We start from the raw sequence: 25,420 nt of genomic DNA, 5'->3' as shown, positions 1-25,420 counted from the left end.
GTTGCACCAGTAAAAAGCAATAAATAAAATGTTATGCATAGTTGAATTCTTTATTCCTATTTTTCACAAAATATGATTTGCTGTCATAGGCCCTATTAGCCTACATAGAACTCAATTATATGTAAAGGGCTACACACGCTCAGGACGCCTGTTCGGTTGGCCTGAGCAGTCCAAGCCTGTGCAGGTAAACTGTGAGTCTGTATGCGCTACAGCTCAACTGTACAGGCCGCAGGTGATCGAATTGAATTGAGGAACTAACATTCTAAATGTGCTAAGTGCCAAAAACAACTTTCTGAGATATTGATAAAAAAACACACTGCAAAATTCATGTTGAGATAACTACAACACTGTCTTTTGGCGCACGAATGGGTCACCTATAGTTGGGTTACGACAAAGACAATTTAGTATGATATTCTCATATGGATGTTCTTCCCTTAGATTGAATAAAATGAAATTTGAAAACTTGGCACTGCAAATCCAGCATTTTCTAATCTTTCTTAATTTCTGCCTTTCTCTTAGTCTCAATCAATCAATCAATCAATCAATCAATCAATCAATCAATCAATATCTATCAATTGATTATCTTCTTTTGCTCACTCACCAAATTAAAAATAACCACTCCAACTGTAGAATATGATCTCACTTTAAAAGCCCCGCAAGTACCTCACCGGGTAATGGTCGTTTCCATCCGTGACCGGACACCTCCACCGATTTGACGACACTCGAATGCCACGATGTACAGTATTTATTTATTAGATAGAATTAAGATGAAATTATTAGTAAATTCTTACGTTACTCAGATTCTTCACAGAAAAGAGGAAATTGTCCTTAAAGCAACGCCCAGCATAACATCTTAGTCAAAAAGGTAAAAATTATGATATTACAATATCAAGAGAAAAAGACAAAGATAATGGCGTACTAGGGAAAAACACCAATAAAATAGGAATAGTAGTTGAAAATAGAATTATACAAAACGTCTGCTCCTTCAATCATTTGGGTTGTGAAATTATCAACAGAATCTCACTAGAGGTTTTGATTTATCTAGAGAAAATCAAAACTCGAGTGAGATTTAATTGACTATTACACGATTAGAAGAAAGTATATAAAGATTAGACGTAACAAAGTACTCCATTACAATATAATATTAATTGACTTACGAAAATAAAACTGTCTTCAAATGTATTATTGTACCATCTCAACATTACGCTAGATGGCAGTAGTGTTTTATGATTATGTTTTCTTGTTATCAGTTGTGGAATCTTCATTGAACTCTGTGGACGGTTACTAGTCAAGAAGGCTTTGTTGATTCAGTTTCACTTTTATAAAAACATTTGCATTCCACTTCAATCATCCGGACCCCAGTAATCAACGTCACTTGACAGATGATTTTCAATAAATCTTACATTAAACAATCTCTGATACGTGACTATCCATATCATCATATAGCAGAAGCTATAACAAACATAACCTATATAATATGAACAAGTGTTAGAAAAGTTTTAATTAGGGATTCATTCATTCATTCATTCATTCATTCATTCATTCATTCATACATTCATTCATTCATTCATTCATTTTATTCCATAGATCTTACATGAGCAATGAAGCTTTAAGATGTGGAACATGTCAACATTTTACAATATTAGAATTACAATTTTTACAAATTTTTATAGTTTTACAATTTAGTAATTTTCTACAATTTTTACAATTTTGTACAATTTTTTTACATTTTTTTTACATTTTTTTTTTACATTTTGGCGAGATGTAGTGAGATGAGATGAGGTCCGAGGATTTGCCAAAATATTACCCGGCATTTGCCTTTTCGGTGGGGGAAACCTCGGAAAAACCCAACCAGGTAATCAAATCAAAGGGGGTAATCAAGAAACGTTTTAATTAACGATGATGAAATAAAAAATAAACATGAATAATTTTAAAAGAAAGAATTATTGAAAGTACAATTTTCAAACTTGAATGTTTCAGTGGTTGGTGGTTCAGTTGATGTTATATTGGACGTGTGCGTAAAAGAAGTGAACTCGTTGATGTACATGGTGTATCCCTCAACTTATTCAGGATTTCCGAATGGTGCTCTTCATATACTGTATGACCAGTGATATTTATTAATTCTTGTTCTTGAATGCCAATGCGAGTCATATTTGAAAATGCTGTGCATCGACTGGAGTGGTTTGTAATTTTCTGTCTTTTGACGTCCAGACCAGTGCAGTTTGAAATGTTGGCAAACAAAGAAACAAATGCTAGTGTAGTGATAAAAATAAACAAATGCTAGGGACGCGATAAAATTGTGCGATAACCAGCCATGATTCGTTAAAAGACGTCCTTTCGTACCGTTTTATTGGTCAAAAGTAGTGTGACGTAGTAAAAGTGTAATAGCCAGTGAAAAAGATAAGAAATTAATGAAATATAAAACGATATGCGGAACTATAAATAAACCTTCAAGGAATTAAACCAGAAACGAACCAGAAATCAAATTCTACAAAACTATGGCAGTCCCTACGATACTATACGGATATGAAAGTTGGGTACCTTCGTAGAAAACAATGACCAAACTACAGAGTTGTGAAATGAAGTTTTTTGAGGAAAACTGAAGGATATATGAGAGAGGATATGCTTAGAAATGATGATATCAGAAAATAACTACAAGTTGGAGAAATTAACTCAAGAATGCAGCGATATAGGTAGACGCAAGTGGATTCAACATATCGAGAGGATGGGAGATGCCAAACTTCCGAAAGCAGCTTTCCATTATGCCCCCAGAGGAAGAGGTGCAGGAAACCAATAAGAAGATGGAGAGAGACACTGTGAAGACGGAACAGGCAACAGCATAAACAGTGAAGAGTAGAAGAAGAAGGAGAAGGATGAGTACAGTGAAACAGAAAGTGTTGAAAGAGTTAAGAAACACCAGAGAACCAAAAAAGTATTCTCCAACACAGGGTCGCTACGGTCTAGTCCGCGTGAATCGTCACTGAAGAGTGAATATTTCTTTCTGCAACTTGATCCTATAAACAATTCATGTAAGTATTGCCGAGGTCACAAAAACGTTTTTTATTACTAAAGCAGTATTTAAAGAAGCATCTTCAGATCCTAGTATCTAATTAATATTATCCAAAACACAAATTCGGTATCCATTCCAGATAACACGCTAACATGCAGAAGATCAGAGTATAAACCATATTTCATAAATTTAGTTAATAATTCGCTATAAAACACAATTATGAGGATTATTATATAAAAATTACAAGAAAAGAGAGTACACTTCATACTGATAAAAATGTCACGCACAGTTCTACCCAAACACAGCCTATAACTATAAGAAGAAACTAAGTAAACGAGAAAGATACATTTACACTGATTTTTTGATGTTCAGATACGGGAATACGCACTACTACAACAATAACACTCACTTTCACATTCCTACGCCTCACCGCATTCTTGAATATATTCATGAACTCTGAACTCGGGCACGCATCGACAACCAACGAACTAGAATGCCGAATACCTCTGAGTGATCGACACACGCTTTCTTACTGAAGTAGCGAACGATACGGATCAGGGCTTTTATGGAAGCGAAATTCTGCAGCTCTGATAGAATTATGTTCGATGGGTTAGACATTTTGTAGATGAGGTATGGAACCCCTCTACACAGAGTGCAACCTTGACGTGGTGAGAGGGCTTGTGTGCTCTTTGATCTCCAGGATCAGAAGGCCAGACTAATAGCAGTCCAATAGAAATTAATGCTTTCAAATAGATAGAGGGAGTCTGCATACGGCACCTGTATCCGTAACGCAGAACGCACGCGCCGCTTTACAATAAAATTTATATATCTGTCGAATATGACCAGATTACCTGCTTTATATTTTAAACACTAACTTCAATATGCTGTGAAGTCTATGAGTCACTTTAGAAATTATTTTCGATAAACTAAACCTTTATTTCGTTTTAAGTTTAAGCATTAATTTTGTGCAGTTTTACCAAAGTTTAATGAATTTAAAATCGTAAATTATACAATGATTATATACTCAGATTCGTAGAAATTCAGAAAAGCCTAAGATAAGCCGAATTAAAATTAAAATTTCGTAATACGAATTTCAGAATGTCGAAAAAAATATTTTATAATAAAAGTACAGTAATTGCAAAAAAAACCGTACCTACCCTTATAGCTGATTTCAGAGCTTTGTTCACTCCAGAGCACGATAGACTGGTAACTAAGACTTTCGTGGTTCGAATCCTGCCTGGGAAGGAAACTCTTTTTTGTTCCTTATTCAAATTTATTCTCAATACTTTTCGATTTCAGCGATATTTTACTACTTAATTAACTTATTAATTATTCTTAGAACATGAATTTTACCAGCAATCGAAAAGTATTGGGAATAAATTTGAATAAGGAACAAAAAAAAGTTTCCTTCTCAGGCAGGATCCGAACCACGAAAGTTTTGTTACCAGTCTATCGTGCTCTGGAGTGAACAAGGCTCTGAAATCAGCTACAAGGGTAGGTCCGGTTTTTCTTTTTGCCACTACTGTACACGACAAAATTTCAATAATATTATATCTGAATAAAACAATAATTTAATCAAAATGTACTATTATTAGAACTTGTCTGGAAGTATTCTCCATATAATATAACATCTGACTGCAAGAAGTACATTAATAAAATTATTATTTTATGTCAAAATTGGATCCTATTCCACTTTTATTCCTCATTCTTATGAGGATTATGACACCAGGTAATAACATGTATCTCAAACCCCTTGTTATGTGGTCAGCATGGTTTAATATCACCGTTGATGACAACATACGAAAAATTAAACGTAAAAAACATTACCTTAGTTTCAATTAATGAGGATAAATTTCAGTTTCCGTTCCTAAAATGTAACAAAGTCTGTTACATATACAAATAAACTATACCACATAAAATACAATTCAAATGTAAACGTATGAAACACGATCGTTAAAAAACAATAACATTACAATATTATGCGGTCTCACTAATAACTTTTACACAGACATTTAACTATATCATACAAAGAATAGCTCGTTTATAAGTCGTGAGTAAATTCCTTTGTAATAATCACTACATACGTCGCATAGAACAGTGCAACTGTTACACAGCTACGTCATAGTTTCGTCATTACTTAATTACGAAAGATAATAGAATAACTGAGGTTCTCTATTGCACCGATAGTGCGAGCTAATGTGCCTTGTTAAGTATCGATACTATAAGTGGACCTGATCGATTACCACGCTATATTTTGGTCAGAAAGTGCATCTATAGCAATATTATTCTAATTATTCTGTGCTCTTTGGTTTGTTCTTCCGTGTTTACAAGGAAACCATCATCATAAAATAATACTCGATACAAACAGCTTTTACAGCGGCGGAAATTTTTTCGCTATATATACACAACGCTTAAACAAGAGGTTTCGTGTATATAACTACTGCAAAGCCACTCACACGCCAAAGTTAATCGGAGAATTTCCCTTTCGGTTCTCGGAGTTGTTATGCGTTTTCGGTGACATTTCCCTTTCCTTCGCGACTAATTCTTCTTGTTTCTTTTATTTTATTACTAATATTCCTTATTGAAGATCGGGACATCCCTTCCATGACTGTAATTTCCCGTTGGCTGTATTCACAATGATACAGGATTGTGGCAATTCTTGATTTTTTTCCTTGGAGTGAGATCCAGACTTTTCCCCATTTCTGCAATAGTCAACCAAACATATGTTTTCCATTAAATGTTATTTATTATGGCATGAATTACAAAAGAGAATCCTAGATTTTTCTGTGTGAGTATATTAATATTAGAACCTCTCTGTAATTCTCTTACCCATGAGTTTCACAAAGTAAGAACATTGTAAGTGTTAACAAATGTCAAAATGTAAGAACTTCGGAATAAATTACAAAAAAGAATGTGAAGTTCACAAATGAAATGTCATGAAAGGCCATGAAAAGTTTAAATACCTTTGTATTGGTGCACTTCATTATAATATTAAAGAAATGCTTATCTCAGTTAATTACAGGCTCCTAACAGCAGATTAGACTGCAGAATGGAATGAGGTTCCACAGAAACTTAATTAAAATATGGTACCTACAATGCAACATATCATTTCATTGTTGCAAACAAACACAATTGATACTCCACACACTTGAAAGACTATAACAATATGTCACGATTTCCATACTTAGCTGAGTTTTCATTTTCAGGTGCCACGTTCTCGCCGTTTCATTCAGCAAGCGAGACGGCTGACGGTCAGAATGCAAGTGTACGAGAGTTGTAATTCCAAAACTCACAGATCCTATTCCGAGCTTGGTTAAATAAATAAATGAATGAATGAATGAATGAATGAATGAATAAATGAATAAATGAATGAATAAATGAATAAATGAATGAATAAATGAATAAATGAATGAATAAATTAATGAATGAATAAATGAATGAATGAATAAATGAATGAATAAATGAATGAATAAATGAATGAATAAATGAATAAATGAATGAATAAATGAATAAATGAATGAATAAATGAATGAATGAATAAATGAATGAATGAATAAATGAATGAATAAATGAATGAATGAATAAATGAATAAATGAATGAATGAATGAATAAATGAATGAATGAATAAATGAATGAATGAATAAATGAATGAATGAATAAATGAATGAATGAATGAATGAATAAATGAATGAATAAATGAATAAATGAATGAATCAATGAATCAATGAATGAATGAATGAATGAATGAATGAATGAATTAATTAATTAATAAACAACGGCTCAGTTCAAAAGGAAAACAACTCAAAAATTAAAGTTTTGACAAACCTGCATTTTAAAGCTTCGTGTTGCTGTGAAAATCCAAGAATCATTGAAATTACTCCAAATTCCGTTTATGATATTTTACATTATATTGTATGTTTCGAATTCGAGTGTATCCTCAAAACTTTAAATGTTAGGTTACCCTATTTCCCTTTTGAAGTGGCTCGTCGACAAATAAATAAATAAATAAACTTAGAATAAAAAAAAAGAAAATAAATGAACGTTACGAAGAATAGCGTCTCTGTTTACATCGGATATTTGTAGAGGTAATTAATTTGCATGACGTGATTGTATCCGATTATGTTTGCATGTTGTTATATCTCTTATAATACGTATGTTTTTGATTTCCATTTCTTATAGAATTCCGTAATTCATTTTATCCAAACGTTATTAAAATAAATCTCATTCATTTCTCTTGATGTTCAAAAAGAAATCTCATTCCTTCTTATTTATTTCAAGAAAATATGAAAGATAAAGTACAGAAATATAAAAACAGCACAATTATCATATTTGTATTCACTTCAAGAATCTTACTCTTTCCGTCCTTATTCTCGTGAGGTTTCAAATCGACTCAGTCATAAGGAACTCCCTCACTATGTTGTTATGATGAAGATTAATCGCATAGGACTACAAAGAACAAACAGAATACAAGAAGCCCATAATCTTCCTCTATGAAGAAAGAAACTCCACTTTTCTATTGGAAATGCAACTCGTGTCCGCTGCAATTGTAGCAGGAAATTGTATCTCTCGAGTCATAGCGCTGGGCAAAACGTGAAATATTATTGGATATTTATTTATGAAAAAGAGCGATATCCGACCCGATAGCTGTGTTTCTTACAGCAGACCACAATAATTTCCTTCATATTTATGGCAAGCTGTTCATTACTGTGAAATATCACGTCCTTTGTTACTGCTGCTTGTCATGCTGCAATATTTCACACTTCTTTTGTATGAAACGTGGTAGAGGAAAAACAATTCATGTCTCGTGACTCCTAACACTACGAATTCAAACAGAAAAAAGTGACTACCCATCGTCGCTGTATAATTTAAATTGAGTTTTCATTTTTATCGAAGGCCTCGTAAATTATTTAATTTTTATACGCCAAATCATGTACAGTCTTTATCGTTAGTGGCAATCGTGCATAATGCCAAGCAAAACGTCATGACTAATATACTGTATAAAATTAATAGCTCAAAAATTAATACTAATATTATTCTTAAAATTTTAACTTTAACTTAAAATTTTACAATCCATCATTCATTTACTTCTGCATTACACACAGCACTCTGTAACACATCAGTTACTTCAACATTCACGTCTCCTGTATCACGCAAGTGTAGAGAAAGAGAGAGACAGACAGACAGACAGAGAGACAGAGAGAATCCGGAAAGGGATAGCTGCCGTACAACAAAGGGTAACGTTTGGTTACAGTCACGTAATTAATTTCTTTTGTATATATACAAAAAAGCAGTATTTATAAATAATTAAATTTTTCTCTTTTTCAGCAGCCATCCATAAAATTGAATAATTTATATTTTCTTTCATAAAACGGTACAAATGACTATTTATAATTAACAAAAAGAACGGTATGCGGGAAAACAAACGATATTGAAATTATTTCTCATCTGCTGTCCACGTTGCCCTAGCAACAAAGTATTTATTTATTGTATATCGTCGTTGTTCCTGCAATAACTCCTATGTGACATTTATCAATTTTCAGAGGTTTGCTGTATTAAATAACTTAAAGAGTGATACAGAAAATAATAAAATATCCTACGTGTAATTATATTTCTTTATTTTGAAAATGTAAGAATTTACCCTACAATCTCCTATGTACCACTGCCATAGAATGAATAAAGGCTGTCCACAATAAATAGGGAACGAGAACCAGAACGAGAACCGGAAACAAAGAACGTGAACGTGAACATTTTTTATTCACAATAAACCGAAAACGGGAACGGCTATGCATATCGGTATGTATGTCAATATGTAAAGTCAATATTACGCATTCTAATGTTAGGCTTATTTGTATATACTTGACCAATGCCATTCTCTCAAGAGTACAAGCCAGTCAACATAAACGCAGGTAAACCAACTTCGAAATTTAAGAAACGGAATATTAAAAGAATTCAACTCACGTGGTAGTTTGGTCACATAGCTATACACGTAGCATATATTGAAAGTAATTCTACTGAATTTCTGCGCTAGTTACAAGCAATGAATGGACAATAAATTATGACACGCCCTCCTTGCTACAAAATATACGACGACCAAATAGGTTTTTGATGACAACAGAATAAATCTGATAGATTGTGATATGAAACGAGAACGGCAAAGTTAAAACTTGACCAACTCTCCGTTTCCGTTCCCGGCTTCAGCAAGCTTCTCGTTAATTGTGAATGCTCACATTTAAATATATTTATTTTAAAAACATTTCCGTTCTCGTTGTTTTCCCGTTCCCGGTTTATTGTGAACCAGCCTTAAATGTCTTTTTTCTTTCTACTGAAAAATTATATACTTCGTACATACGAGTTATTGCAGCAACAACGACGATATAATATTTTGACATATTGTGAATTCAGTGTTGTGTTGATTTTTGCAACTATGGTTCTCACAACAGAGGAGAAGGTGTTTATTGTCGAGCATTATTTCCGGCCATACGGATAGGCGCCAGAATGGGCCGAACTTGCGCCACGTTAAAGAACAGTAGCAGGAACGAATTAACAATGCGGCGTCAAATAACAATGTAACCTTGCATGTTATAGGGGAAAGTTTGGTAGTATCGGACATCGGGTATTTCGGACAGTGAGTTTCTTTCATCTACCACCAGATGATAGTAACTGAATGACATGGTTACGTTTCTGTGATGTCGCATACAAAAACGTAACCATGTCATTCAGGTACTACGATCTGGTGGTAGATGAAAGAAACGCACTGTCCGATATTACCCGATGTCCGATACTACCCAACTCTCCCCTAATGACTTATCTTGATCTTCAGAGCATGTTTGTAATTTCAGTACGCCGTAGAATAAACACCTATTCTCCGTTGTGAGAACCACAATTGCAGAAATCAACATAACACTGAATTCACAACATGTCAAACTATTATACAGGGTCTAACAAAAATGCATGTCAAAACTTTAGGGACACATTCCCCACATGTAGATTACGAAATTATGTTATATGAATAACGAACGTGAGTCCGGAAACACTTTATTTCCTTGTTAGAGCGCAAGCTAGTTAGTGTGGAATGTCGCAGTGTTATCGTGTAACAACTTCACAACAGAACAGTCTGATTACAGTACATGTTGACGCTCTTGTTTACCTCTGGTTAGAATGTATGTACACGTGGAGTGGAATTGGAGTTGTGATGATGTACCGTACATTCAATTTCTGTGTGTTTCCCACAGTTCTGATGTTCAGTGTTCTGTTATGGGGTGTAAAGTACACGATAGCTATGGTGGCATTCCACAAAAAAAACAATATGGCTTGCGCATCATACAGTGTAAGCAAGGTTTAGAAAAGGAGTGCTAACAAGGAAATCAAGCATATATGGACCCATGCTCATATAACATATTTTCATCCTCTACGTGAGAGGAATGTTTCTCTAAAATTTTGACATATAACTTTTGTTACATTCTGTATGAATGAATGAATGAATGAATGAATGAATGAATGAATGAATGAATGAATGAATGAATGAATGTTAGCCATGATGTCCCATGTTGGGCACAGGCCTCCTGTGATGGGGTTAGAACCCCCTCGACAGGGATGGCTCAAGTGTACTCGCTTGGTGAGCCAATCCAGGCGAGCTTGTCGTGTATACTACTTTTTTACATGGTTAATAACCCTGTTCAACTTTAACTAGTCTCAGCACTCTGTTCTTTGTTCATTTTTTTTCTTGCACTACATACATTATACTGACACTGGCACTTTGACAAACACTGATTGCTATTTACACTATTTAACTGACACTTTCTCAACACTGACTTTACTATTTACAAAACTTATCTTACACTTTCACTAATACTAACTTTACTATTTACAATATCTTAACACTGATTACGTTATCTATTTACAATGACCTTCCCTAGTTCTTTCCACAAAACTCTGTTCTTTGCTGTCCTCGACCATTGTTTCCCCGCCTCTCTGGTAAACATGTCAGACCATCTGAGCCGTGGTCTTCCCTGTCCTCTCTTTCCGACGTAGGGGTCCCACATCGTGACTGCATGGGTCCATCTTGCCTGGTGTAGTCTCGCCACATGTCCCCCCAAGGTCCACTTCGTTGCCGTGGCTCGTTCTGCTGCGTCAGTAGTGTTCGTCAGTCTTTGTAGTGTTTCGTTAGTCATTCTGTCTCGTAGCGTGGTGCCCAGTATTTTCCTTTGCATCTTCCTCTGGCATGTTTGTATACTTGAGCGTTGTCTCTTGGTCAATGACCAAATTTGGCAGCCGTATAGCAAAACTGGGATTATACATGCCTCTAGTGCCTCGAACTTGAGATTGCGGTTAATTGTCTTGTCCGTCCATATGAATTTCAGGCTCCAGAACGCCTTCCATGCCGATGAAATTCTTCTATTGATCTCTTTCTGGTTTCTTTGTGTGAAGGTAACCAGTTGACCCAAATACACATATTCAGAGACATACTGCAATTCTATGTCGCCTACTCTGATTGGGATCTCCTGTGCGTTTATCATCACTTTTGTTTTCGTGTAGTTCATGGTCAGTCCAATGTCAGTACTTTTGATATTTAGTTCCTCAACTATGTTTTGCAGTTCTGCTGCTGAGTCGGCGAATAAGACGATGTCATCTGCGAACCTCAGATTAGATAGTCTTCTGCCGTTGATATTGACCCCACGTTTCTCCCATTCCAACATTCTGCATACAATAAATAAACACTTCTTTGCTAGGAAAACAGCAGATGAGCGATAATTTCAGTGTTGTTTGTTTTGCTGCATACTGTAATTTAAAGTTTGCATAGCCTAGATATATCCTGGTGATTTGATGTATGAATATGAAATTTATGGGAAAAATTTACACACAATTTTTAAATAGTTCCACACGCTCGAAACAATAATCCAATCACCTCCCAGCAAAACAAAAACACTTTGTTATGTGGATAGCCTACGAACTGTATGATGATTTGATGATAGAGAGCTAAGTATTGGTGAAAAAAATGTTATGTTTTATTTAACGACGCTCGCAACTGCAGAGGTTATATCAGTGTCGCCGGATGTGCCGGAATTTTGTCCCGCAGGAGTTCTTTTACATGCCAGTAAATCTACTGACATGAGCCTATCGCATTTAAGGACACTTAAATGCCATCAACCTGGCCCGGGATCGAACCCGCAACCTTGGGCATAGAAGGCCAGCGCTATACCAACTGCCAACCAGGTCGACAGTATTGGTGAATGTTGAGAGCCAATAACATCCACAGCGTCAATCAAGACCTGTTGGATATTTGTCGGAAAAGATAAACATTTCCTGCAGCCTGGATGCCACGCAGAATTTTTGCAACAAATAATAATCATGTTAAATGGTTTATTGCATCTCCTGCACCTTGAGTTTTAGGTACTGCAAGATTTTACACTTCAGCCATTGTTTTTGTTACTTGATACAACAAAGAATCGATAGTATTTTTAAGGAGGAGGAGATTTGATCAACTGTTTTTGGACATGTCATCTCAGATTAAATATTTTTTCCCACTGACCTGAAAATAATAAAAATTGAAAGTTTTAGAAAGTAAAATATTGAATTACAATATTATATGTAGGCCTACATATTTCATTTGTGATTAGTTTTAACTAAGCAGGTCTAAATATTATTTTATTCTTTAAATGTTTACAATATCTGAATTTTATATACTGTATGTTCCTAGAACCGAACAATAATGAGAAAGGACTGCAAAGGAATTCGAAGAACAACGGAATGTGCACAACACTAGTGGAGAAATAGGCGGAATAATATTGACAGAGTCATTGGTCCCTTCTTTTTTACCGAGGGTAAAATAATAGCTACCATTTAGTTGCATATGTTGCAGCTCTATGTGGTACCTCAACTTAATAACCTGCAACCCATGGTGATATTCCAGCAAGACGGAGCACCATCACATTGAGGATTAATCGTTCGAGAGTTCCTGGATGAGACATTTCCTAACAGATAGATTGGGCGCGATGGTCCGACAGCCTGGCCACCACGATCCCCAGACACAACCCCACTAGATTTTTTCTTTTAAGTTTATGTCAAGGACAAGGTATATGCATCACGTACGAGTACACCTGATCTGAATACCTCGAGAAGAAGAAGAACTGACGCTGTTGCTAATGTCACCCAAGAAATGGCGTGGAGTTGAATATCGTTTAGATGTTTTGTGAGCGACAAGAGGTCCACATGTGGAAGTGTGCTGACTTTCTTTTCACAAAATTCAAACGTTTGTGTTTTCATCTGCCATAAGTAAGACAACTATAACTTTAATAGTTTTTATTTTATAACAAGTTGTAATGTTGCAAAGAATTTATGGCCAATAGTTCCAATGATTACCTTACTTCTTAATAAATGTTATCGTTATCATATATTAATTTTAAAAAATCTTCTAATAATTATTATAAATATATAAATTATAATTAAATATTTGTATTTTTAGGATTATTCACTTTCTTATTTCTTCAGTATATCTAATTGTAATAGTGAAATATTTGTTGTGTGTTAAACTGGAGAATGCAATCTTTTTTATTGTATGATTCTCTTATATTGCTTACATATATACTTTCCTATACTGTATAAGTATTCTGTATTTATATTAATCTAATCTAGCAATAAATAATTATTATTTGTATAGCCATCAAGAACACTTTCACAGAACTGAAGACAACCAAGAATATAATGGTGATCCAATGTAACGATGAAACAATGGAAAGGCAAGCTCTTACTAGACAGATCAATATATAACATAGTCCTCATGGTCGAGAAATAAAAGAAGCATTTAAGACATTAACTTTTATAACAGGCCTGCAAAAGTATCACGACAAAGAGAAATATATTTCTTATAAGTGTGACATTAGAAAGGAAACTTGCATTATCAAGAACTATCTACAGTTATTTTTGTCATATTCAAAGTAGACACAGAGTTTTCTGCATTGCTAGATTGTTCCAAGAACATTAATAGTACCAGTATAGCGTTGGTTTGTATAAAGAATCTTCACTTTTCTCGTTCTTAGAAACATTTCAAAACCAAATAAATATATGTTCACAAAAATATGAAAAAAATCGCTATATACAAATAGCAACAAAATTATTATTTAGTATATAAATTATTATTCCAGTTCCTCTATATATTACGTTAGAGTAAGTGAAGTTACGCATGCAGCTACCTGTGCTGTTCATATAGTCGCTTATATTTAGTTGTAAGTGATGTATCAAGTTGGTAGACTAATCACTCATACAAAATACGACTTGTACCTAATCATTATTTTCCTGTATTGTTACTCCTTGTAGGAATCACTCAGTTTATAAAGTGATTCCTTCATTTATGCTCCTTGCGAGCCTACCTCGGCTCCCTTATTCTCTAGTTCGCTCTCCACTGACAAATCTTAAAGAGAAGACGTTCATTCTCCCCCTACCTTCCACCCTCACCGCCCTTGTTAGAGAGAAGGGAGATCGGCCAGACGAAAAGCCAGACTTAGCGCATTTTTAAGGCACAAATGGGGACACAAAGCGTGGACCGACATCAATGCTAAATTAGTGACACCATTCTACTTAGGCAGGGCTGATCATATTGTAACGAAGTTTAAATGCAGAAAACAAAGAACAGACGTGAAAAAATTGTCCTTTGTAAACCGCATAATTGTTTGGAACAGCTTAAAGCTTGTTCATAATAAATCGGGAACGGAAACGACAACGAGAACAAGAACGGAATAATGTTAAAATAAATGTATTTAAATGTGAGCATTCACAATAGTTAAATACATTCAAATACATTTATTTTAACAACATTTCCGTTCTCGTTATCGTTTCCGCTCCCTGTTTATTGTGGCCCAGCCTTTACCTGCGGCAATCTTTCAGGATGATCCTCTCAAAATCAATATACATTAAGGAAAGTTTGAAAAGATTAGGTTGATATTTAATAATAATGTAGGTGCAATGTAATTATTTAAGTTGTATCACGTAATTAATTAACGTGACATAATTACTTAAGTTGTTAATGGTTGGGTTTAATACAAATGGATTTACGGTACTTATAAGTTAAGTTTACTTTTGCATAGGTATGCTTTATAGCATAGTCTTCATTAACAAGTACTAAGTTTATAGGAATTATGTATTTATAATTGACTTAATTTTACATGTTACTTTACTGCTGTAAATTATGTTATTTCAGAGCTACAATTATTGTAATGTTGCAATTTTTGTAATGTTATTGCACTGTATATTATATATCACTGCCACAGAGAGTATACCAAAATATTGCAGTGAACACGCACACACATAAAAATTTACCGCCTTGAAATGCCTATCAATATTGTAGAACAACACTGAACAACACTCTTGGGATATTCCACATTAAGATTAAACTGGGAGGCAGATTTCCTGGAATTATTTCCATTTCGTAGTTCTTTCGTCAATCTTTATATCTTTCATCAATTCTGAGCGACAATCATAATTGAAGAGGTAGTTACTACTATATGCTTCTAGTCGATTTAGATTGGCGCAGATTACCACCAGATAATAACAGACTTCTTTTGTATCTCAATTTTTTTATTTAAATTTACGTCATACCCACAACTGTAGCCATGTTATCGGCGTTGTAAGGGAGGTAAATGACTGACGCAAGCACTCTTTGTATTTTAAACCGATACCGTTGTCCATCAATCGATAGAGATTGCATCACTAAATCTATATTTATCGTGTTATTAAAACATTTGGCATTATTCAATAGGCCTATATCGAAATATATAAAGGAAGGATTTTATTAGATTCAAGTATTTGTTTCTTCAATACATAATGGAATGAGAGCCTATAAAACAGATCTGTATGAACTTATCTGCATCACAATGGTACTAGCTACAACTCCAGCGATCCGTAGTACGCTCCCAGCACGGAGAAGACATACAGATCTAATAAAACGACCTGGTACTACTCCAGGTGTCAACTGACCGTGGCGCTAGTTACGTGCAGCGTCTCGCCTGCTGTGTAGCGATGTCTGTGCAGGCGCACGGACACAGTAGTACACAGTGGCGGACCAGAAATGTCAGAAGAAGCGATGTCCGATAGATCATCCACGCCATTGAATTTGTTATTATGGGAAGAGTCATTTCTATTTTCTGAAAAGTCGGTAGTGCCCGCGTGTTTGGTTTGTGGTAAAGTTCTGAATAACAGAAGAAATTCCAACTCACAACGATATTATTCTCCCTATCACTCAAATGATTATGAAAAATATAAGGGATAAGAACGAACCACTCTCATCCAAAAATTAATAATAACTAATGTGTTTTATATTAGTAATAATAGCCTAATAATAATAATAATAATAATAATAATAATAATAATAATAATAATAATAGTAGTAGTAGTAGTAGTAGTAGTAGTAGTAGTAGTAGTAGTAGTAGTAGTAGTAGTAGTAGTAGTAGTAGTAATAATCAACTGAATATTAAACATTCTTTCCCTAACTCTATCGGTACAAAAGTAACTATTTTTTTTAATTCGTTATCTTAAAGAGGTCTTTGTCCCGCGCCGTGGTGTCGCGGTCTAAGGCATCCCGCCTAGGACCCGCGTTACGGAATGCGCGCTAGTTCGAGTCCTCATGGGGGAAGAAATTTTCTCATGAAATTTCGGCCAGTGTATGGGACCGGTGCCCACCCAGCATCGTGATGCACTTGGGGAGCTACGATAGGTAGCGAAATCCGGTTGCGAATACCAGCTATAACGGCTGGGGGGATCATCGTGCTAACCACACGATACCTCCATTCTGGTTGGATGATCGTCCACCTCTGCTTCGGAATGTGGGCGTGAGGTCAGCAGCCGGCTGGTCGGTCTAGGCCCTTAACGGTCTGTAGCGCCACGGATTATTATTAAAGAGATTTAATAAGCTAATTTGGCATTTACTATGTTTCTAGGAAGGAAAAATGTTTGTTAAGTATAGTGTACAGGAAAACAATATTCTCTTATGTAGACTGTAGTTTGATGTAGAATAAGTATTGAACATAGTTCATTAATTTTTATTAGTTTATATTTTTGGCCTTTATTTTCATGTAATAATTTAGTTTACGATTGTTGAAAGAAGGAATAATTTATGTTAATAATTTATGAAACTGTTTCTAGCTTTAGGAACAAAATGGGTCGCTAAACTCAGTGTATTATTTGGCTGATTTCAGCATATTTAATGTGCTCGGTTTGTTTACTAATTTGTCAGAATAAATTAATGATTGCATGTTTTAAATTCTTTAAGTTCTAGGATAAATTTTATTACGTATGTTTCAAATAGAAAAACAAGGAATGGTGCATAACCAATAGGCTATAAGAGTGTAAAGGATGCAGACAACTCTTGAATGACTGTACTGGTAGACCGCCACTGAGCCGGTTTCAGTTATCATCCCTTCTCTGATCCTGCACAGCGACTGATTCACGTGTAGACTTGTCCACTTGCAGCTCCTACTCAGCGTATTTCGAATCTCACCGGACCGGTGGGCAACAATGACGTCACGCTGCAGCGAAATAGGAACAAAACTGGTGGAAGGTTCGATGGCTGTCATGGCGGCTGTACAAGTTGTTGTCTGTGCTACGCTAGCAAATTTTGCTAAATTTCCGTACTGTCATCTCATTCAAAGAAAAGAGAGCATAAACAATTTATTTCTTGAACCGGTAGTAATAACTGGTCCGTTGACAGGTTCGCTCATAAGCCATTAACATATTTTTTTACGTTGTGCTCATTACAAACAATACAGCAGAACCAAAGCAGAACACACCGCCATGACACAACAGTGCACGATGTCATTCGTCTGCTAATTCCCGCCCTATAAAAGAACCAATCATATTCACTGATGGCGGCTGATGGAGACTGCCACCATCTCTGCAAGCTGATGGAACCGATGCGACACTGGTGGAGCATCAGTGACATTATCGTTGAAATTCGGAACACTGTGATGCCATCAGATTGCTCAGCGCTGAGATTCGGAATATGCTGACTAGCACGACTGTGCGGTCGGTTGACGACGCCTGTACTACTCAGATAGATGCAAAGAATACTGGATGAGTCAATGTTGTACTTGGAGGGGTTCTTCGTTGACTTCGAGCCTTACCATAGATCGCCTATCTATCGCCTTCTCCCCTATCAATCAACCAGAGTAGCCTTGCGTAACGTACCTAACAAAGTAGGCAACTTCTCTGGTATTACCTATCTGCGCTAATGATAGAATGTGTATGTTGTTCCGAAACGTTAAAAAAAATGGAGAATGTGAAATTCAAATACAAGGTGAAATACCCATAACCTAATTCAGAATACATTTACAATGAAGGCTAAAAACGCATACAACATGTTTTACTTTATAAGAAAATATGGTGAGACTTCCGAAACAGAAATGTTTCAAATAACGACGAACATTCGTAACAAAAGCAGAAGAAAACTTTTATCAACGGAACTGTTTTTAAATAAAATTCATCGCGCATAAATATCAAGTCTTTTCATTACGTCTGAAATGTTCGTGTAATGCTTCAGGTGAATTTACTAATGTTCTTACCTGCTATAAACTGCAGCGCTCCTGCGATGCGAGCGGTGCCAGTGTGAACCACGTAAGTGATGCAGCAGGCGGCCGTGGCAGTGATGGCTACCAATAGGCTGAGGGCGCTGCCCACACCCACCAGAACTGTACTAGCCTGCCACCAGGGACTCGGGATGTCCCAGAACCTGAAATCAGATATAGATTCATGAGTTAAGCTTCTAACTACAGAGGAAATTGATTACCTCAAATAGAATGACAAATGGTCTGAACTCTGAATAATACACACAAGGAATTTAGAAGCAATGGGACATAAAAATAGCTGAAAACCATTTAGGTGGAACAGGATAGACAGAAATCCAATATATGGAAAGAGGACGAAGAATAACAAAATTAATGTTTGTGTTGGTTTATCTAATAGTATTTTGCAATATTTATCACATTGCTAAAATTTTTGCAATTCTAGTAGAGAGAAACGAGATATAAACTTAAAACCGTAGTAGTAATACTAGTAGTGGTGGTGGCAGTAGTAGTAACAATATTATTATATTTCGTAGCACAGTACCGTTTAATTTTTATAATTTCTCCTTCGGAACTATGTACTTCGCCTCTAGGGCGTCAGGTATCAGACACCAGCACTTGCATTCTTATTAGTACTATTTCCAGTCTGGCTAATTCTGTGTAGTTAATATCTCAAATAATTCTGACATTTCAAAAAATTTCAGTTCAATAATTAAAGTTCTTCTTGCTCTAGTGTCTACTAGATGTAAATAAATAAATAAATAAATATATAAATAAATGGATGAATTAATTAATTAATTAAATTTAATAAATAAATAGTTTGAGACAAGTTTGAGGTGCTAACTACCCTATTTATAATGTGCTAACTTATAAGTAGGGAACGGATCTCTAGGTGCTAAGAAAGAGAGATTTAGGACTTCATAAAATTCAATTTAGGACTTTTAGGAGTTTATATAAAATTATCAATTAATATTTTTAATTTTAGTAAATATTATATTTTAGGTGGAATTTATTTAGGGCCTACTACAAATAACTGGTGCTGAAAATGAGTGCTACTGAACTGAAGACTCGAATTCTATCAGTGAAATATACTGTTGATTGACCAGTTTCATTTCGCATAACGTGGGTTCATTGATGCGAAAACTAATTTGTAAACTCTCGCCTAACTTGAACAACCTAGCACCCCTTTTATTCTAGGATGGACTTTTCCGAACGAACTTCGGTTTCAGGAATGTAAAATGTTCTTCTCTCCCGTTCTAAAACCAATATGCAACGAACTTGTGAGACCAGTATTTGTCTGAAACGTAAAATTTTAAATTTCAGATAGGATTTTTGTAAGTTTTTTTTATATTTTTGTATTTTAGTACTCGTATTTTTATTTTAAATATACACAAAATACTAAAAAGACGCTTTTTTTAGGCACAAACATAGTTTTAGGCACTTTAGGAGTTTATCCAACATTTGGGCGTTTTAGGTCCTATAGAATTTAAATAGGAAGATCCTAAGTACATGAAACGTAGATATATCTCAATGACACACGTCTACGATGTAACAAACAAAATAGATAAGGAACTAGAAATCCGTTCCCTAGTTATAAATAACTTCTGAATTGAGATTATTATGACCACCAATTCTGAAATGTTTTTCGCAAAATTCCCATAATTTTACTGAAACTACAAAAATAAATATTCAACCCTAAATAAGATTCGATATTGAATTATAGACCTAATTGTAATATTTGTCATTGAGATATATTTGAAAACGCATGACGATGAAAATGGATAATGAAATCCCATCAATTTATGTACACCTCTGACTGAGATTCTGGGTGATATGTACACCTATTATCAGGCAGTACATCTCACTTGACGATATATGTCCGAGGAAGAACAATTTTTTATATATGTCTGAATTTTTTTAATATGTTACTAGTCAGCGATGTATGGAATGGAGGGGGAAAGGAACTGGTCACCCTACTCCATCACCTCTGGCGTAGTTGCCTAATAAGTGATGACTTATCGGGGTCTTTTATTAGGTTAAAAATTGTATTCGGACAGTTGACTAACAACAACAATTTAAGTATGGTTGCGTCCTAGCTTCTTTTTTCACGAGTAATATTACATAGCTGTGTTACTATGTTTTCGGGTAATGAATATTCTACAAAATTTATGAACAAATAGGCTGTAAATGTAGTGTTCAAATTTGGGATAATTCTGAGTGCGAATATAACATTTGTTTGCGTGAGCAACAATAGAAATCAGTCCAAAAATAGGAAATAAAAATTATGTAATAAATTATTGACGTATTTTGTGGTTCTATTGATAGTATATTCAGCTAAACATCATGCACGCCTACATAAAGTTTCTGCAGGGAAGTAAACTAAATATCCCTTTTCTTCAGAGAAATAAATTGTTGCGTTTGTGGTGAATTGTCATCAGTAACAGCTTTCCTCCTTTATTTTTATACGATAAAGGAATACGGTCAATTGTGAAATTCTAGACAAAGAGTTAAAATAAATTTATTTCTGACAATGTATTATTATAATAATTATTATCAGTAGGGTGGGTTATTATTCGGTTGAAAAACTTTTATTATCCACTCTGCACTCAATTTCTAAATTATAAAACAATTATATTACCGGTTGTTCTGTATGATTGTGAAACTTGCACTCTCACTTTGAGAGAGGAATAGAGGTTAAAAGTGTTCGAGAATAAGGTGGTTAGGAAAATATGTGGGGCTAAGGAGGATGAAGTTACAGGAGAATGGCAGAATTTCCTAATATGCATTTGTGCAAAACTTTTAATTCAGTTCTATACAAAAACTCCCTAAGTATAAAAGTGTCGAATAATTCTATAGGCCTATTCTACTTTATTCTTTTTAATATTTTCATTTCATGGAAATAATGAAATGTATTACAGGTAATTAGAAACTATAGTAGGAAAGACATCAAATCCGATAACACCTATGTGAGTACAGGATAATTCTGTGGTGTTCGGGTAAAGGGGTATGTCATTTTTTTGTCCAGATGGAATTTTGTTCCCCAGATGAACACACATGTGAAATTATACAAGTGGGGTGCAAAAATGAAAATTATACTAGCAGTTGATGTGCTTTATTTGTGTAGAAAATTACTTGCAATAAGGGTTCCAAGTTTCATTTTCACTTGCCTCCAAACTCATTTTTATGACATCTCCCTTCACCCAAAAAACACAGAATTACACAGTAGCGAAGACTGCAACTTCAATACACGCACGTTAATTCTCAATAGTCGTTAGTAGCCCAGAGAACAAGCATTACCTATTGAAATACGTTTTGTTTGTAACTTTTATTTCGTTTGAAATAAAGTTATTGTGAATTGTCAAACTAAATCCAACATGATATAGTAGTAGGTTATTTTACGACGTTTTATCAACATCTTAGGTTATTTAGCGTCTGAATGAGATGAAGGTGATAATGCCCGTGAAATGAGTCCGGGGTTCAACACCGATAGTTACCCAGCATTTGCTCATATTGGGTTGATGGAAAACCACAGAAAAAAGCTCAACCAAGTAACTTGCCCCAACCGGGAATCGAACCTGGTTTCGCGGCCAGACCCGCTAGCCGTTACTCCACAAATGTGGACAACATGATACATGAAGGTGTAGATCAGGGATACAGAACTGGCGAGAGAGGGGTGGAAAGCATGGGGAAAGCGTTGGTTTCCAGTCCACAGTCCACTGGCGTTGAATGACGTCACTGTGCCCCGTACGCAATCACATAACACAGACACTGAATACAAATCCCCTTCCCTACCAAGTCAATGACGCGGAGGTAGAAAGAAGGGATGAGTGACGTTTCCGATTAGTGACGCAACGCCACAATTGTCGTCCAGTTCTGCAAGTCTGGTGTAGATCGTACTAGACAAGATGCCTTAAAATGTGAGAATACTGTAACATTTTAATTGGAATGAGATTTTCATTACAATCCTCCCTAATGCTTTATTGTATTATTATTATTATTATTATTATTATTATTATTATTATTATTATTATTATTATTATCTTTTTCATGCTATCGTGGCTTTTTGATGTTACACAAACTTTATTTGATTTTTAACGAGCACATGACATTCACAAGCAGCAAAAATGTCCTTCACATTTACCCAATATGGCTCAAAGACAAGGTCTATAAACCGACTCGCGGAAAATAAGAAACAATCTCGACGTAACTGCAGTGAAACGAACTCGGGGCTGCTAGATATTGAGCCGTCAACACTATTAAGTCTTCAATTAATGTATAAAAAAGTATTCCATATAAAAATGCCATAAGACCTGAATCCTCTTCAGTTTTGAAGCAAAGGCAAATAGAAACTAACATAATCAACCGCTATAACAAAGAGACGGTGACTAGGAACAACCTCGCAGAGACTGTTTTCCCGGCGAACTGCCCGACATGAATTAGAATTCCCAAGGGACGATTCTTTCCGTCTCGTGATGTCGTCTCAACCTCTCTCCTTGACGGTGTAAGTAAAGAATTGGTCTCCACATGTGTCAGCCTTGTCAATTAGAGTGCGACCCACTTCATCCCCTGAGCTCGTCAGGAGGGCGAGAAAAAGTCCATCTTAACTCGCCATGATATCCGAACAGTTCCGACTCAAAGAAACGCAGCAATTAGGATGTAGACGGCTAGAACAAAAACACAAAGTACTTAAAACGTCCCGCCTGAGCTATATAGCTTATTTTCTGGTCATCTAAGAGAGAAATGGTAGAATAAAAATTAAATAGGAAACTCGACTGCTCGAGAAAATATTCTTCTACAACCGTTCTTTACACAAAAACCATTAAACACGTTTCTCTGTATTTAACTCCTACCTCATTTTTGTAAGATATCTGCAGCTACTAAATGAGTTGTACTTGAACTATTGGACACTATAATATAAACTCCTGTAAGTACTTTTAACAGAGCTTAGATTGTATTTAATCACAATTTTGGAACAACATGTCTCTATGTTCAATAATTTCAAGGAAAAAATTGTTCCAGGGCCGGGTATGGAACCAGAGACCTCTTGCTGAGCACGCTAACACTCTACCGACTGAACTACGCAGATAGATAGAGCGTTGGCCCGCCAGCCCTGAAACAATTTTTTTCTTTAAATTATTCAAGTTAGCTTTACAGGGAGCTATACCTGAAAGCAAGATTTGTATGTTTGTACCTTATTTGAAAATTTAAATTACAGTCTACCGACTGAGATATCTAGATAGCTCAGACAGTAGAGCATTGGCTCGCCGACCCTGAAACAATTTTTTCTTGAAATTATTCAAGTTAGCTTTACAGGGAGCTATACTTGTACCTTATTTGAATATTTAAATTACAGCTCTATAGCTATGGTGCTTAGCTGAAAATTACAGATATTAAAAAGTAAAGTAAAACTATAGTCAAAATATAAAGTTGGCACGAGAACACTTTCTTTCAGGGGAGTGCTAGAATTTTGTTAATTTACAATTTCTATGCATTGTATTTTTCTGGAAATAAACATTATTATTATTATTATTATTATTATTATTATTATTATTATTATTATTATTATCAGGACGGACGGATAGAAGAAAGTGTACACACTTCTATGCTTTACCATTGTCGGTAGCGGACCTGACAAATAATGGCGCTTCGATCGCTAGGATCTATCGGTTGTCTGAAGTCAGACACCTCGAAAATAAATATCTCGCGCGTTTAATGATGAAAGTTGCTTGTTGGAGTTGTTTATATACTTTGTTGTTGAGGGTTATGTAGATGTCTTAAATTTGTTGTGCTTTGAATTAACCAGAGACAAAAAATATTGTGTGGTGGTTTACAAAATAATTACGAAAATGCCGTAGGCACTACTGTTTTTTCCCGGGTTGTAGATCGGAATACAGTAGAAATAGTGTAACAAGACATTTCTTTTCATCTCCCAAAGAAAAAGATGAGTTTGGGAAATGGGCCAGAGCAATTCCGCGGAAAAATAGCCAGCTTTCGGTAAATAACTATTTGTGATGTGCATTTATCCGAATACATGATTATTAAATCAGATTGTTTTATTTTAAGAAGTCATGACAGAAATAACGCGAGTGCGTTGAAAATTACAACCAGGAGCTATACCTAACATTTTCCCTAATTTACCGAAATGATTAAATATATGAAAATAAAAGTTACGGAGTGGTAATATTCGATGAGGTCAAACTTACAGAAGAAATTCAATTTAATAATCATTCCCTTAAAGAGGACGAATTTGTTGGTTTCGGAGATCTCACGACTGATGTCCAAAAGAAACAATTAGCAAATCATGCATTAGTATTTATGTTTATGCCATTTATGCAAGATTAGATTCAACCAATTGCTAGCAGAAACGCTACTCCAGGTGATACTCTCGCTAAAATTCTTATAGGCTACAAGTTATACTACAATTAGAAGCAGGCAACCTATCATGGTGAGTAATTTAATTCATTTATTGGCACGTAAAATATCATTCAACTCTTTATATACTAACATTTTGAAGTTTTGTTTTCTGTCTTTCAATTCGCAACTTGTTACGGAAAGATTATTTAAATACTGAAATTATAATTGCTTTCACAACGTTTCAGATCCATTGTATTTTCCGTTACGAACGTTCATAACAGTATTACTGATATAAAATTATTAATTATGAATAAGAGACTATAAAGGTATTTCTTAAGTCACGAATAGCCGGGTTAAATGGAAGAAATTTGCTTTTAAAAAGGACTACATTCAGCGTAACAAGTACTGTGAACTCCTTCCGAGTCTCGCTCTATTCGCCCTGTTATTATTATTATTATTATTATTATTATTATTATTATTATTATTATTATTATTATTATTATTATT

At 35.0% G+C, this 25,420-nt stretch overlaps 1 protein-coding gene across 1 annotated transcript in view; it reads right to left on the bottom strand.

The window, feature by feature from the left end:
- Window positions 1–17,857: 17,857 nt before the first annotated feature.
- The window catches only part of LOC138700430 (LHFPL tetraspan subfamily member 6 protein-like), an 843,471-nt gene continuing 835,908 nt past the window's right edge, over window positions 17,858–25,420 (bottom strand). Inside the window, exons 3-4 of the mRNA XM_069827046.1 lie at window positions 18,560–18,726; window positions 17,858–17,919 (exon numbers count right to left, since the gene is read on the bottom strand). Coding sequence (XP_069683147.1) covers window positions 17,858–17,919; window positions 18,560–18,726 — 229 coding nt within the window. The remainder of the gene's footprint in view (window positions 17,920–18,559; window positions 18,727–25,420) is intronic.

Source organism: Periplaneta americana, chromosome 5 (genome assembly GCF_040183065.1).
Source record: "Periplaneta americana isolate PAMFEO1 chromosome 5, P.americana_PAMFEO1_priV1, whole genome shotgun sequence".
NCBI lineage: Eukaryota > Metazoa > Arthropoda > Insecta > Blattodea > Blattidae > Periplaneta > Periplaneta americana.
This window is presented reverse-complemented; position numbering and strand designations above follow the sequence as displayed.